The following is a 16,057-nucleotide window of genomic DNA, read 5'->3' as shown; positions in this document are numbered from 1 at the left end:
ATGTTAAAAAGTCATTTCAGCACTAAGTAAGAAGTTAGCAACAACACTGCATGCTTGAGAAAGCAGCCAGATATATTTGAGAAAATCAGTCATTATATCATCAAGCAAGGGCTAAGGAATGAAGTAAAAAAAAATCAAGTAGTAAGCAAGGTATCTTGGGCACTGGACTCATTAAACAGTATAGAGCCATACTTACCAGGCATTTCGGAATTCCAGTGTGTAAATAAGACAGATTCGCCATTAGCCCACTTGAACGTTCCCTTTTCTTCTACATCCGAAAGTCCAATCCAAAAGTATCTTTCTGTTCTCAGCCCAACCAGGCTAGTCAGATAGGCTTGCTCGTATCTGTTCAAAAGGACACAACCATTAAATTCATACTGTTAAATTTATTTTTTAAAGCTCTAAAAGGCTTGTTATTTTCTCAGAATTACCGCATTCTCTTCTTGAAAGCATAGTTTGGATGGATTTACTTGAACAAAGCGTATAACAAAACATTACATAATAGATATTTTGTAAGTTTGAATACCAGAGTATTCTGCCTTCTCTTTGGATGTCCATTAAAGAAAGTGACCTCATCACAGACTGACATGAAATTGGTGGGGAAGAAGAAACCTGACATGACTTACATGTTATACCACTGTATATTTTGTGAGTTTCTAGTACCCTTGTATTTTAATGAATTCCTGTTTCAGGCAAATCCAAAACTGGAAAAGCAATCTCAGCATTATTGAAGAACTATACAAAAGTAGAGGCTAGAGTAGTATGATACTAAATTATCAAACTAAGGAACACTGCAAATTAGATCCATTGGTCATGCAGGAAAAGCCATGTTTGGGAAACAAACCGATGTAGAGGCAAAGCCTGTCATAGTTCATTATGCTGTTTAAAAAAACAACTCTTAAGAAACCAAAGCAAATAAAAGAAGTCTCCCCTCAACAAGGTATAGTCTGAAGACCACATTAACGTTAAACCATTTTTGTGACAGCTGCAGTGCTACCTACATTTAGAGAGCTACCACCCATGACAGCTAGAGCTTTCACACTAGAACATATCTATTTAGATTATATAGAAACAAATAAGTGTAAAGCATTGAGTCAACTGCAAGCGAAATACGCTGTTTTTCTTAACCCTAAGAAGTTCTGTGTCTACAGATAGCTGTCCTCTCAGGCAAAATTTTTGTACAGATCAGCATCTTTATTTTGACGCTAGATGTTAAATCCTCATGTGATCCCTCACGCAAGTAGACTTTTACATACCTGTCTTCAATAGTTGCTAAAAAGGCCTGATGCCTTCCACAGGTTTGATTTGCTTGAGAAAATGATACAAATGTACTTCCAATTAAGTAACAATAGAAACCATGTCTTTTCCAACCCTGTCAAAATAAACATTAAGTGATCGCATATGTTGCAGCTTTTCCAAACTTCTTTTAAAAAAGAAAAAAACAACAAACCAAAGTGATTTATACAACTGCCAGCTAACCGTTAAACAAAGGATCAACTGAACTGAAAAAGCCAAACTGGAAACAGGCAAAAAAACAGGAAAAAAAAAAAGACTTGGGAGAAAAAGCAATTTCTTCATGGACGATAGAAACCAGTAAGATTCCCTATGACATAACAAATTACAGTAGTTTTTTCGGAATTACTGAGTGTTATGTTACCAGAAGGCAAGCATTACCAAATAAACAATAGATCCACTGGCACTTCAGAAGGAGCACAATGGCTTCATTTTGCTCAGGGACTCATAACAAATTCTTCAAAGTAGAGAGCACTGCCAGAGACCACAGCAAAGCTTTGAATAGTATGCAGACAAGCACACCCTTCCTGCTGTGAATAATTTTGAAGAAAATTATAGGCAGAGCTGAGGGGCAACTGCTGGTAAAGGCAAATTCCTTAGGAAGGTTTTAATGCCCATCAAGGAAAAATGGCCTGCTGCAGGGACTACAGGCTTGAGTTCTGGAAAAAGAAAGGGAGCATCAAGAGCCAAATGACAGTCAGTACCTAGATTTATCACATCTGCGGCCAACTTGAGAATTGAGAAGGCCAACTGTTCTGAACAGAACCCATTTTTTCCTGTTTTATCTGACACCTAGGTGGTGTTTTCTCCTCTTAATCATTCCTAGCAGCCTATTCAGATCAGACAGCTTTTTCTTCACTTACTCTCTGGCAGCCCATATCAACAGTTTCCTCTTCTATAGGAGCTTCTGACATAGGTTTCCTTTTACAGATGTAGCCAATTTTCTTTTCACAAGAATGATCTGCCCAAAATCCATCCTGAACATAAGAACAGAGCATCACAGACAAGTGGGATTTAGTCCTCAAAAAGGTGCTTTATGCTTTTAAGTATTCAATTATTTTTTTCTAGCTTTAAAGGAAGCAAAACCTACATCTACCTTCAGTACTTAATTTCAACCTCATTCCAACCTCACTTCTACTGGGCCTGATTCACCATTGACTTACAAATTCTTTGATTATTTATCCTTCTGAAAAGCAAACCTTTGGAGGTGATAGGAACATACAATCTTTACAAAGACTACTGATTTAATAAGTATGCAGCAGGAAAGAGAGATGACATTTCTCCCCACAAGAAATCCAGTTGCAACAGAAAAAAAACCCCAGAAGACTACATTCCTTAGTTAATGCTCATTTAAAACTTTGAGGATGCAAAAAGTTCCTTGTCAAAGTAAAAATTAACATTGTTACTCCTCATACTACAGATTCTGAGAAGAAATAATGACATTTAGTGGGAGCTGTACTTAAAGAAACCTCACGTCATGTTATCGTTTTGGTTCAACAGATGAACAAAGGTATTGGGAGAGGAAGAGAAAACCCTGTGCAAAGTACTCTGTCACCTATGCCTTAAAGACTCCACTTCCGTAAAAGGAAAATCGTAGCAGTTGGCAGCAATTTCCTTTTTTTTTTTTTTCTTTTTTTTTTTCTTTTTTTTCCCCACAGAACTGTAAAATAACCATCATGGTAATACATGGTTCCTTGTGCCACAATATGCAAAGTCTCCAAGAGCCTCAACAAACCCCGCTTCCAGCAAAAGCTCTCCCAAAGCTAAACACTACTGCCTACAACAATGAAGAACCCTAGGATGTCCAGCTGGTGCTGGTGCTTGTGGCTTCTCTGTCCTACGCTGACTGCAAGGCAAGTCCATTGGTGCCTCTCTCCAAACATATAAAAAATGGTTTTGTAGCTTCCTGAAGAAAAGCATTTACGTGTTTGTGTGTTTCACAGCGTAATTAAAGCTTTGTCCTACGCTGACTGCAAGGCAAGTCCATTGGTGGCTCTCTCCAAACATATAAAAAATGGTTTTGTAGTTTCCTGAAGAAAAGCATTTACATGTTTGTGTGTTTCACAGCGTTATTAAAGCTTGCTTCAAAAAAAGCCCACATGCACAAATTGAAATCCAGAAATACAGATTTTGGGGGGCAGTTGCCTTCAAGGAAAGTCACCACTTTCCTGCTTCTCAGGGAATACAACAAAAATGACCTTGAACATGCATCTTCCTCAAAAAAGTAACACCTATAAGACTCTAAAATAGACTGCTTCAAACAGTAATACCCCCTTACTTTTGTGCTCTTGCACAGAAAAAAGCCCAAATGATAAATGAAATTATAAGATAATTAAGTCAATAGCTACATGACTTTACCTTTCCCTTCATAACAACACAGTCCTCTTGCCTGTTGTTTGCATGAGTGGGTTCTCCACGAAGCCACCTGGTGTAAGTGACAGGTGTCCCATCGCTCCACTCAAAATACATCTGAACCTTGAGATCATTCAACCCAATCCACAGCTCATCAGCTGGCTCTGAAACATATGATTAACCAGGTTGATAACAGTCCTTTTATATGATGTGAACTTTTATCCTCATGGAACAGAAAACAGTTTATTCTCAGGAATTTTAAAGGGCAGTCACAGGAAATTAAGGCTCCCTGTTTCATAAAGAGAGCAGACCATTCCTCTTACATCCACTCCAGTCATCAGGAAAGGCCATTCACTCTAGTGGCAATACAATAAGAGTGCTTAATTTTGTATAAAACAGCCAATATACTCTCTTTATTGAATTATGTTGCAACACAGCTAGGTTCATTCTTTTTTTCCAGCTCAAAACTCTTGTAATAAGATACGAATAAACACCTAAATAAATTGCTACCTCCCATTTTCCTCCTACCTTTAGCATAGCAAAAAAAGAGGTGCCCTCTTTTCTAATGCTCAAACACCCAGTTTTGTCTTTTAGAGCTGACAACCAGAGTACTTGCAAGTTTTTCCGTTACATGTGTTCCTATATTTTGTTTTATTTCAGAGCAAAATGAAATTCATGTAGTTGTTGGACTTTTTTCAGTTTACAGTTAATGGAGTTAACTGCTAGGTTTTGGCTGGAAGGAAAGTGTGGGACTGATCAAGGATGTTACTTAACAGCAACTGTTTCTTAGAGGTCTATTTGTCTGTGCTTAAGTTCCTCCACTCTAACACATTGCTACTATAACGTTCATACCTAGTTTTGTTCTGAATAAACTCTTTGAATAAGGAGGATTAAAAATTTGGGCATTTATAATAAGTCTGAACTCCATCATCACCAAGGCTATTCCTCTCTAGAACTGATTTTAGGACTCTGTTCAGGGCAATGGGAATTTTTTTAATTATCATTTATTTATAGTCTGTCATTCAGCCTATGCTAAAGGCAGCAGGTGTTTCCTTTTGTCCACAGCACTATGACTCAGATCACACTGACAAACGACATGCACAGTCCTTTCCTTAGATAGCACTCTTCCCAAGCAGAGCATGAACTACTTGGTTGCTTGAACTTACTCATTATGAGTATTTTTCATGAATGATAGGGAGACTACTTTTTAACATTTTTTTTCCACCTCTTATGACCTTACATTTCTACAACACATCTACAGCACTCAGATGTTCTTCCTGTTCAGTTTGTTATCATAGTTCTTGCCTTCTTCCATAAGTCTTCCTCTAACATTCTCTATCCAGACTGACCACAGTCAACCTGCCAATGAGATCACCCATGGAAATTAAAAACGGGACTGTGAGCCCACCCAAAAAGCCATCAGCTGCAGAAGCGGGTCTCTCAATGGAACTGGAACTGTTTCTTTTCTGTTGCTGCTGTCATTAGCAATAGAATTGCCTGTAAAACAGTTAAAAGACATTGCTTCCAAGGCAATCCTTTCCGATTAACACATTTCATATGGAGGCTTTCCTAGATACCCCCACAATTTAAAACTCTCCTGTGACATTTCTCCCATCTGCTAGTTACACGAACATGGGGGCTTCATATTTTGACCAACCCAGCTGCTGCAAAAATCACCCTTCCAGCCTGTCACTTTAATGGAGTCAACTCTCTCTCCTTTCTCTTTCCCGGCCTCGTCTCTCCCACCTTTATTGTACCTAAGTATGACCAGCCCTCATAGCTCATCCATACTGGTGTTACTATCTCTCCCCAAATATGAAGGGCTCAAATTCACAGGACAACAGGCTATATTTTCAAACAGGCACCTTTACCTCTTCTTCCAGACTGCTCTTCATGTTCAGAAGTTCCCCAACATCACATCTCAGTACCCTCCTTTAAACTCTGCTACCAAAATTAAACCTGTTGCAATTCCACTGCCCATCATGCTCATTCGCTCCTTAGCTACTGCCATCCATGCTCTCTAATTTCTTTTTCATTTAGTGACCTGTTAAAATCTTTCTGTTGTGTTTATTGAGCTTCTAGCACAGCAGAGGCATCATTCATGGCCAGAGTTCCTACTGTGGTGGGCTCACACCATGGTAATGTGAACAATAAACATTCTTTAACAAAATGTTTACATCAAAGTCATCAAAATAAGCCATGCAAATCAGAAATGGCCAAGAGCCATTTCTGGCTCTGTGGAGTCTCTTCTTACTTTACATTTTCTCTGAAGAAGAAATGCTGTCACAGAGTTTTGCAATCATCTCTAAAGCTGGGTGACTAAATACCAAGGGGTTTTTTTCCCAGCCACTTGTAAATAAGCTGTTTCCCACTCTCTCAGATATGTGCTGGGCCACATTTGTGCCATATCACATGCTGGACTTCCGTGTAAACATCCAGAATGCACTTCTTTATTCTTCATGTTCCTCTCTAAAGTTCTCCTTTATGGGTGATGCCAACAAAAGCTCGGCTACTATGGCAATACACATCCCATTGCACCGCTTCTTCCTTTGTTTTATCATGGAACTGTGAATTATTTGGCACAAAGATAGACTTTTGTTCTTTCTGTACAGCACTTATTGCAGCAGAGTTCTGATGCAGATGAGATTTTCTAGGCACTGAAATACATCATGTTCTCATCTCAGTGGTGAACAAGTGTAATCTGATACTGTCACAAACTGCCTTAGGAGAGTTCTTTAGTTTTTCCAGTTTTACTCTTCCAAAAAGAATGCTTTCAAAATAGTCTGTTGCAGTGAGTGCACCATATGTGTGAAGTCTGGTTTCCTTCAGGACTATTTGCCTTTCAAAAATATTCACTTTTACAAAAACAGTGCAGTGCAGTCAGTTCAGGAAAGGTCTTTGGAGAAGGCATTAAACTATGAAATAATCTACTTCCAAGGAGTAAGACGAAAATATTAGTAATTTCCTTTGAAGCCCAACTTCTTTCAAATGTCCTAATGTCTCATCAAGAGGTCCCACCTTTCCTAATAATCTCCTTTGAAAGAGTAAAAGTTTCATGTTGTTCATGAAAGAACAACAAATCACTCTTTCAGGAATGAGAGGACAAGCACAAGTCGCAATGTAGTTGGCTAGGATACCAGACTAAAGCATATCAGTTATTTTATGATTGCCACTCCAAGATTGCTGTTACACCGCAGCTCAAAGCAGCTTACTGCACTTTCAGTGAAGGGTAAACTAACTCACGCTTACCTGGCACTAAAAGCACACATAGGATCAGTTACTGCGAAGCAGCCACATAGGTGTGAACATGCTCCTCCCAACAAAAAGCAGTAACTGATCCTACTCACAAAATCAGGTTCATGTCAAGCAATAGCAACCACAAAATTGCCTCAGCATGGTTGCATTCCCCTAATGGACACACAGCATCTGTACCTAACTGGCCGTGCAACAACCCAAGTGTGTGCTGAGAAACCGAGCACCTAAGTACCATATTTAATTTGGGGCACATCTGAATCCACATACTGGAACAGACAGCTTCCCATTTCAGAAGAAACACAACCAGTGTGACTTGAAGAATAAGAACATGGCAGTGCTGGTAATAGGACCCAGATCTTCCCAAACTGTCTTTCACCAACAGACTTTGCTTCCCCTCACCTATCTCTGCAGACCAATAGTAAAAATCCTTCCAGCTTCTGAAATGGTTGAAAATTATTTTAATCTGTATAAAAGGAGGTAGAAGCAGACCCAAAGAAACAGGAGTTTGGGGCTGATGCAATCCACAACATTGACCACAACTTTTCTGTGATGGTATAGTTTGTTCTGGTTTTGTGCTCTTATTGTGGTTTTTTTCTTCCAAAGATTTTTTAGATTTAAAATTTAATTCCTTCTGCACCCTGGGATCGGGAATTTTTTTTTTAAACAGTCTCCTCCTTTTATTAACAGGTAAGACATAAACAAAACTTTCTTTCTTAGTATAAATATATATATATAATATTGTAAAAAAATACTCACGGTACCCAAGCTGAGAAATAACAAAGCTGTACTCTTCGACATTATGGATGCTTGCCAGATCCCCATCCTCTTTCCTGCAAGATGTTGAGGCATCTTTCCATATTTTGGGGTCCCTGTGAATTATGTAACAGTGACCAGCATATGACATCCATTGATCAGGACATTTAATAGGCACATTAGTCTCTGAAAAGAAAAATTACCATGAAGAGTTTCAGAATTCTATTCTTAACTAAAGACTGAAAATCACATAAGGAAACATTTAACAAAAAAAATAATTATATATTTTCTTCATGAAGAACAGCAGAGCTGAAAAATATGTACAGGATAAGAATCTGCATGCGTGATTAACGTTTGAAACTTCCAGGTTTTTTTTAAAGAACGCTACAGTTGCAAACAAGTGGTTGCATCTTGTGAAAAGGCAGAATTAAAAATTACCATGAAACACAGTTTTGACTTTTATATGCATACATACATGCTAAAAGGTAAGGTCTGTAGAGCTCTGCTTTATCATTTTTCTACACTCATGTCAGCATTTCTCTGCCTCCTCCATGCTGTATAGCTATATGTTAAGAACCTGGGCTTACAAAACATATTTATAAGGGTAATTTTTTCCCTCCAAACCTCAGGCATTTTATGGGTTAGCCCCATTTGCTAGACTAGCAAAGAAAAAATAACTAGTTCTACAGGATCATGAGAATCCAAATAAGAATATTGCTTTTAGGAATCCTTTTTAAAAGCTCAATTGAGAAAATTATGCTGTCAAAGAAAATGATTTATGCTTAAAACTTGTTTTAAAAGTTCAACAGAACAGTACCAGAGGACTGCCAACAGCCACATTGCTGTTCAGCAAACAATTCAGCCTTGGGAGGAGCGCCACCCAAACATATAATAAACAGAATATTGCTGTTGTAGAAACAAGTTGTAATTCCTGCAGCACTTTATTTATTATCAGCAGATGGGTTTAGCAAACACCAATATATAGAGTAGAACAAGGACAGCAGGTTTGCAGAAATTCTGTTGGCAAAAAAAATTGTGTATGTCAGGGAAGGAGAAGTACTGTGTGTGTATGACTGTGGGATATATTCCATGGAAATATTTCAGTAGGCATCCAAAGTCACGACCAGTCAGGCCCAGGTTGCAAGCACGTATCCTGTTTCAATGGCAGCATGCTGATGATTAGTAGGTGCTTAGCGTCACAACACAGATTTCTAGCACAGCTATGAGTATAGTCAGTCTGCTATTTGCAGACCTGCCTCAAAAAAGTGCTAGCACGTTCTCACAAAGTTTAAGTAAAACTTAAGCTCCCCAGGACAAGGGGCTCAGTTCTTGGTCAGAGACGTGTGTCAACGCTGCTGCAGAAGAGGAAGAACTGGAATAGAGAGTGGAGGAACGCCGGAAAAACAAACAATGTTTGTGGTTGTGTTGAGAGAAATGAGAGAGGACAGAGGTGGCAAATGCCAAATACTGTTGTAGAGGCTAGCCTAATGCTTCAGACAGCTGCTTAATTTGTTCTATGTCTGGTCTCAGCTCTCAGCATATGCATTTTACAGTGCTTTGCTATAACAGTCAGAGAATTGCTTTGAGAAGGACTTGTGGGTGATGTGATGGTTGGAGGCCATCTTGGGCATAACAATTACAAAATGACAGAGTTTTCAATTCTTGGAGAAGTAAGGAGGGGGGTCAGCAGAACTGCCACCACAGACTTCCGGAGGGCAGACTTTGGCCTGTTTAGGAGCCTGGTGGAAAGAGTCCTTTGGGGGAGAGTCCTGAAGGCAAAGGAATCCAGGAAGGCTGGGCATTCTTCACTGGCCTCAAGTTGCACCAGGGGAGGATTATATTGGATATTTGGAAAAACTTATTCATCAAAATGGTTGTCAAGCATTGGAACAGGCTGCCCAAGGAAGTGGTTGAGTCCCCACCCCTGGACGTATTTAAAAGCCATGTAGATGTGCTGCGTAGGGACATGGCTTAGTGGTGAATTCAGCAGTGTCAGGTTAACAGTTGGACTTGATGATCTCAAAGGTCTTTTACAACCTAAATGATTCTATTCTATGAAAAAAAAATCTAGGCTTATATACACCTCCAACATACAGTCCACCCTTCTGCAAACTGTTAACAATGAACAGAACAGACATCAGCAGTTCAGGTATGGCTAGAAACAGAGTCACAAAGGTATTTGTTCCCCAGTGAGTTGTGAGAGTCTCTTTTTCAAACCAAAGGAGACTGTGAGACTATTACCGTAAACACTAAAGCAGCTATGGCAGGGTGCAAGGCTCTTTTGCTTGTAAATCCAGTAACACCAGGGAATTTGTTGCAGGCCGCAGAACAAGAAAAGCAGTTGACAGTTAAGTTTCTTTGGTGCAAGTCTTATGGAATGACATAGCTGAGGATTTCTCAGTAAGAGAAAGTCTTCAGTTCTTAATTTCCATTACTCAGCAAAAAATAACTGTGCTTCCCTATTCTCCTTTTTAAAGAAAATACATGACAACACAAATCCATACAATCTATCGTTCATCCTAATGGAAACAAGTACTCCCCCTGAACTTCATTCAACTTAAGCATAAGAAGCAATGCAAATTAAAACAAATAAGATGCAACAAAGGAAATCACATTAAATGTGTAAAAAATGTTATCCCAAATGTCAAGCTGATGAATTTACTGTGGAATAGATCAAGATACAGAAATGAAGTTTGTAAGCATAGAATGGTTGTTCCTCAAACAGAGAGCAAATACTTTTGTAAACTTTAAGCCTGTTTTCCTGAAGTCTCAAGATCTCAGTGATTGACTTGGGTGTCTAAAAGGGTGAAAACAGTAGCTGAAGTTTGTCTCGTGATTCAGGCATTCAAATTCCCCTGTCACAAACATTCGCTGTGATCTGATAAGACAGAGCTCACACACCAGTCACAACGGTGGTACTAAGAGCATTTATTTCCTCTAATCAAATGTTTTATGAAACGTTTGGAAACTTAATACTTTAAGTTCACTACACCTTGTTGAATTGGGATGAAATCTATTTTGGCAGTCACTTGGTGGAGGTAGACAGACAGCCTTTCCTTAGAAAATTAAGTTAAAATATAAGCAAGTTTTGTAGGTGAAATTAACAGGTTCCTGTTAATCCACTTCGCTGTATGACAGGATAAATGCTTTGAAGCCCTAAGATTCTACATCACTTAGATGTATACAATGATGTGGCCCCCTGCTGGAAAAAGCACTTCTGCTACAAAAAAAAACCCCAAAACTATACAGCTGTTGGCTTCATGAAAATCTTCATCTGTAACAAAAATAAATATTCTCTAAATATTTTTCTCCACTTTTTTTTTAGATGCAAGCATGATGATATTCTGTTGTAAAATGTTCTTCTGTCCCACAGTCCTTGCATACCGCCTTTTTAGACTCAGTTGTAACTGCTAGGGTTAAAATTTCAAAGGATTGCCCAGAGTTTAATGTTAAGTGCACAACTTAAGTGCATGTATGAATATGTGATTAATTTATTTCTTGACTCAGGAGCCTTAGTCAGGAAAAAATCATCTGCCATGAGTTTTCCTTTGCAACATTAAAAGCCGAGGGCACTTAACACCTTGCGTGATCGCATGCTTATTCTTTTTATGACTTCCCCCCATGGGACATTTTGGAAAATATTTTATGAAGTGAAACACTGCCAAACTCTGTTTAATCTGCCACCATATTTACTCAGCAATTTCTGTACAATTGAAAACTTTTGTCTCAGTTCTGTTCCTCTAAATTACTGGTAAACTGGGGCAGGGGGAGATTTAAAAGCCTAACGCATAAGAAAGAAATGGCCATTAGACCCCTCCAAATTGAAGATAAATCTAAACAAGATAGTATTGAACTGATAGTATAGGCATCAGTGTTTAAGAACTGATGCATGAAACCTGAAAAGCTGAGCAGAAACCAACTGAACAATGTAAGAAAACCTATATAAATTAAACTATCTTGTTACCAGCTGTATACAAATACTAACAAAACTTTACATTTTAATTTAGGAAGGAATTAAAATGTGCACTGACGTCCCTCTCAGCTAAGGTACCAAAAATGTTTGATTTCAATACTGAAGTATTTAGTTAATGTATTAAATATTTATTTCAGTATTTAATTAATGAGACACTAGCTCATTCTTGTGGGTTTTTTCCCTTAGCAATAGAGCAAAACAAATTAGGCAGAAGTCTCTGTCGTAAGTGGTTTTGACTGCACTGGTTATATATTCGCAAAAGCAGGAAAAACATTGAAAAAAATGTTTTTTTAAGCCAAGTGTCAAACACCGAGTTTCCAAAACATCTGGTTTGCCAATAATGCATATTAATAAATGGACTGGAAATACAGTAATGATTTAGCTTTCTGCTTCTAAAATCTATACAAAATAATGACAGTGGATTTAGGAGATACCTGTATGTCCTGGAAAGAGAAAGAAACTTGGAAAAAACAGAAAGAAGGCATGAAACAAAGGAATAAGTTACAAGATTTTTCTAGTACACAGAGGGAAAATAAGGAAACAGGTCTAAATAAAGCTATGAAAACTTAGCCCTGCTTTGTCTTTCCTATATACATTAGGCAAGTGCCAGAATTACATTTCTTCTGAAAAAGTGTCTGTATATATATAATTTAAATAATTTCATAAATAACTTATAGTTTTATATTTATACAAAGAAATAATTGTATATATCTATATATAAATATATATCCATTTATAAAATATAGAGATATATAAACATTATTTATTTATATTTTTAAAAAATTCCTCTAGTCCACTACCAACCTGCACTGGCAAACTTACTCTATTTCATAACTAGTAAATATGACAGCGAGAAGAAATAGCTTAGTTTCACTGAGTAAATGGGGCTTTTTTTTTTAAAAACATTAAGTTTTTTCTCTTTTTTTTATGAACAAAATCTGACAGTTTTGCTTGTTTTTAGAAAAGAGAACTCCAACATTTCTGCAATTTAGAACTCAAAGCTACTGAAGTAGGGAGGCAGAACAAAAAGGAAGTACACACTGTTCACTTTTACAGAGAATCTTGGTCAAGCCACAGTCTGCGGAGACCTTTGCTTGGTTTTAACAAATATCTGTTAGGATTCAAGGCAAAAAACACTGGTCATTAATAATCTGTTGAGGGTTTATTACCAAACTTACCTGTAGGAATAATGAAAGATTCTAAAGTAGCATTTCCTCGTTTACAAATATAGCCAAGTTTCTGATTGCATTCCCGATTCTCCCACTTAGCACCTTTGCCAGGATTTAATGCTGCACAGATTTTTCCAGGTTCTGGAGAAGGATGCCCTTTAAAAGACAAAACAAAACAAAACCTCAACAACAACAAACTATAAGCACATCATGGTTACCCTCCCAATTATTCTCACATTCTAATCTGATCCATGCTTTAATTATAAGATACATTAACATATAGGCAACTGTGCTTCTCCACAGTCCTTTAGACTGAACAGGGCAGTTCATTCCCTTAAGTGAGATTTTTTCACAGCAACCTCAAGTTGAGATGTTTATCCAGTTCACAATTTAACAGCCTCTTCACAGGTTCAAAGTTTTGATGGAAGCTACTACAGTGCACCTGTTTTGTTTGGGTTTTTTCCCTTTCTGAACTAAGAAAGTCTAAGCTCCAGAGCAAAATCTTTAGGTGAAAAAGCTGTTCAGTAAGCTAGTCAATTTCTGTACATAGTATAACAGTAAAGACAGAAAAATAATAAGTAATTATTTTGCTAAAGTGAACTTCTTGTCCACTTATCTAAACAATACGACAATAGCAGGATATTTAGATATTTTCAGCTGAAGATTAGCATTAACACTAACAGGAACATCTAGAAGAAAAGTAGAACCTGTAGAACAGAACAAATTCCTGCAATAAACCAGATGAGCTTTTCAAGATCTGGTCTAATCTGATTAAACTTAACAGGGATTTTCTTTCATTTCTGAACACATGCCACTATACTACATAACGAGCAAGTGTCAGTACTGCTCAGCAATAAACACAGCAAAACAACATTTTTCAGTGCATGGGATTGTTCACTGAAAATTTTCTTATGATTTCATTACCTTAGATTGCAGCTAGCCCTATATTTCCAGTCATGTTATACCTTCTTCCCATAGGAGAAAAAGATGCTTACTTCAAAAATACAAATCTAAATTGTTTTAATGTACAAAAAAAGGTCAGATGTTGGCAGTTAGCTCTCCCAAATGCCGAACCAGCACAATTTTAATTTAAATGTTGATAACTTAGTTCCCGTGTTTTTCTGTTATTTATTTAGGGCTAGTGAGATGGAAGAATATGAAGCTTCCACAAATTCTTTTAAAATGTACTAGTGGAAGAACCGGCAGTTCTTGAACATCCAGGGTAATGGGGATGAAATAGAGGTAGGCTGACCGAAGTTAAGTCATGAAGGAGATAGCACAAATATAAAATAGGTTATATAGACTTAAGCGTATTACCTTTGAATGAAATTAAGAAACATAAGGAGTTAAAAGACAAATGAGGCCCATTTTGGTTACACCAAAACCCATCTAATTCTTTACAGGACACCTGAGAGTTGTCTGCAGTTTAACAACCATGAACAGCTCCCCTTGATGCTCTGGCTCCACCTCACAGTCAGTTTTTCCCCTACTCTTGATTACATGCAGGTCCTCATCAGCGCATTTGGATGACAGACCTATAAATACCTTCACAGCAACTTGCAGTTCAGCCCATCTGTTTGCCTTGTGTTCTCACTCCATTGGAGAGCTATTTATAAAGTAGTTCAATTCACTCTTCAGAGCTTACCTACTCAAGAAGTTTGTCCACATAAAATGTGCTTTTGGCCTTATCTACACAAGGAAGCCACTCGATGATACAATGGAGCGTGCATTGATAGTTACTGCAGATTAAATACATGTGACATGCTCAATGAAGATAAAGAAGAGTATTTACACTGCATAATCCCAGACATCTACTTTAAATTACTCTCCAAAGGCTTCCTGAATAACCAGTGCAAGGAAACAAGGGTCCTGCAGAAAGACACCTTAACATACGCACTCTGAATAGTAAACTGGAAAGGCACCTCTTCTTCACTGTGTATACAGATGGCATAGGAGACTAGCTTTTTAATAATGGCACCAGAGTTCAACATTGCAACTACAGGGGTGAAGTAGCTGGGTTTGCTTTAAAGTAGACTAGCCTAACATGTTCAGTTTGATATGTGTTACTGCTGCGGGTAGGTTAATCCCAAATGAAAATGAAAATCCAATCTTTAAGCAAATAACCAAAAAAAATTGGAAGGGAAAGGAATTTAAAAAAAAACAAAAAAACCCCCCACACACTGACCAGTCTAATCTCACAAATGAAGACACCTACAGCAACAGATTTATTCTGTATTCATATAGAAATAAAGTTAATTAAGAAGCTATACAAATGAACTGTAAGAAGATTACTTTAAAACTTGCCTCTGGATTTTGAGGCTACCATTGTGAATAATAAATTAAGCCCAGTGTATAACCCTAGCATAAGGGCCATTACATACCATGTTTATAACCACAGTCAGAATCTTTCAACATCAAAACAAGCTCAATAATTGCAGGAGAATAGAGTACAGACGTTACACGATGACCAAATTTTTGCCTTTTAAACTGAGTAGGAACACATTTAACCTTACCTGGAACCCAATTTAAGTATCGAAAAGGAGCACCACCAGCCCATTGCCATCCGCTGTTGAAATTCAGACTGTTAAGACCAAACCAGAGAGCAGAACTCAGCCTGCCAGTCAAACCTAGGTAACAGAGACAAAGAGAGACACTGGAAGAGCACTGCAAGAGCAAACACTTTCTCAGAACTTGAGACCTGAATTCTAGCTGAACCATTTGCTTCTCCTTTTTTCCCAGTATAAGTTTTAACAACTGTAAACCTTTTAGCTAAGGCGGCTATGCTAAACCTCCAAAACATGTCATCTTACATGGGTCACTTGAGTTTTAGAGTTTTCACATTTTTAGGTGTGGAGAATTTTTTTACAATAGAAACCAAAATGACATTTCTGCATGCTCTTTGTAAACCTATGATAATAAATAGGAAACAAATATTTTTTTTCCATTATTATAAAACATTAAACTGATAAAGCTGCACAAAAGGTCACAAAACCAAAAATCAGTCTTCTAAAATGAAACATGAATAGTTTCCTGTTGCCTATTTTCTCTTCCAATAAAATTAACAAATGTGAGTTTCAAATTTACAAAATACTACAAAGTAAAAAAACTGTTTGCATTTTATTGAACCACATTCAAAGGCAATCATTCCAAACATCATCTTTTTAACAGCACATCTTGTACATTTTCCAGACTCATTTGATTTCACTTCTTTAGCCAATAAAAAGTCAGGCTTCTAGAACCAGTTCCAAATTAATCCTCCAGG

The 16,057-nt window shown here is 37.6% G+C and overlaps 1 protein-coding gene across 2 annotated transcripts in view; it reads right to left on the bottom strand.

Moving 5' to 3' along the window:
* The window catches only part of LOC104135608 (macrophage mannose receptor 1), a 55,724-nt gene that overhangs the window by 28,160 nt on the left and 11,507 nt on the right, over window positions 1–16,057 (bottom strand). For both annotated transcript variants that reach the window (XM_035888992.1, XM_009649277.2), the window contains exons 5-11: window positions 15,309–15,422; window positions 12,805–12,951; window positions 7,657–7,839; window positions 3,652–3,809; window positions 2,157–2,270; window positions 1,257–1,372; window positions 197–345 (exon numbers count right to left, since the gene is read on the bottom strand). In XM_035888992.1, the coding sequence (XP_035744885.1) occupies window positions 197–345; window positions 1,257–1,372; window positions 2,157–2,270; window positions 3,652–3,809; window positions 7,657–7,839; window positions 12,805–12,951; window positions 15,309–15,422 (981 nt within the window). The remainder of the gene's footprint in view (window positions 1–196; window positions 346–1,256; window positions 1,373–2,156; window positions 2,271–3,651; window positions 3,810–7,656; window positions 7,840–12,804; window positions 12,952–15,308; window positions 15,423–16,057) is intronic.

Source organism: Egretta garzetta, unplaced genomic scaffold, assembly GCF_000687185.1.
Source record: "Egretta garzetta isolate BGI_Z169 unplaced genomic scaffold, ASM68718v1 scaffold641, whole genome shotgun sequence".
NCBI lineage: Eukaryota > Metazoa > Chordata > Aves > Pelecaniformes > Ardeidae > Egretta > Egretta garzetta.
This window is presented reverse-complemented; position numbering and strand designations above follow the sequence as displayed.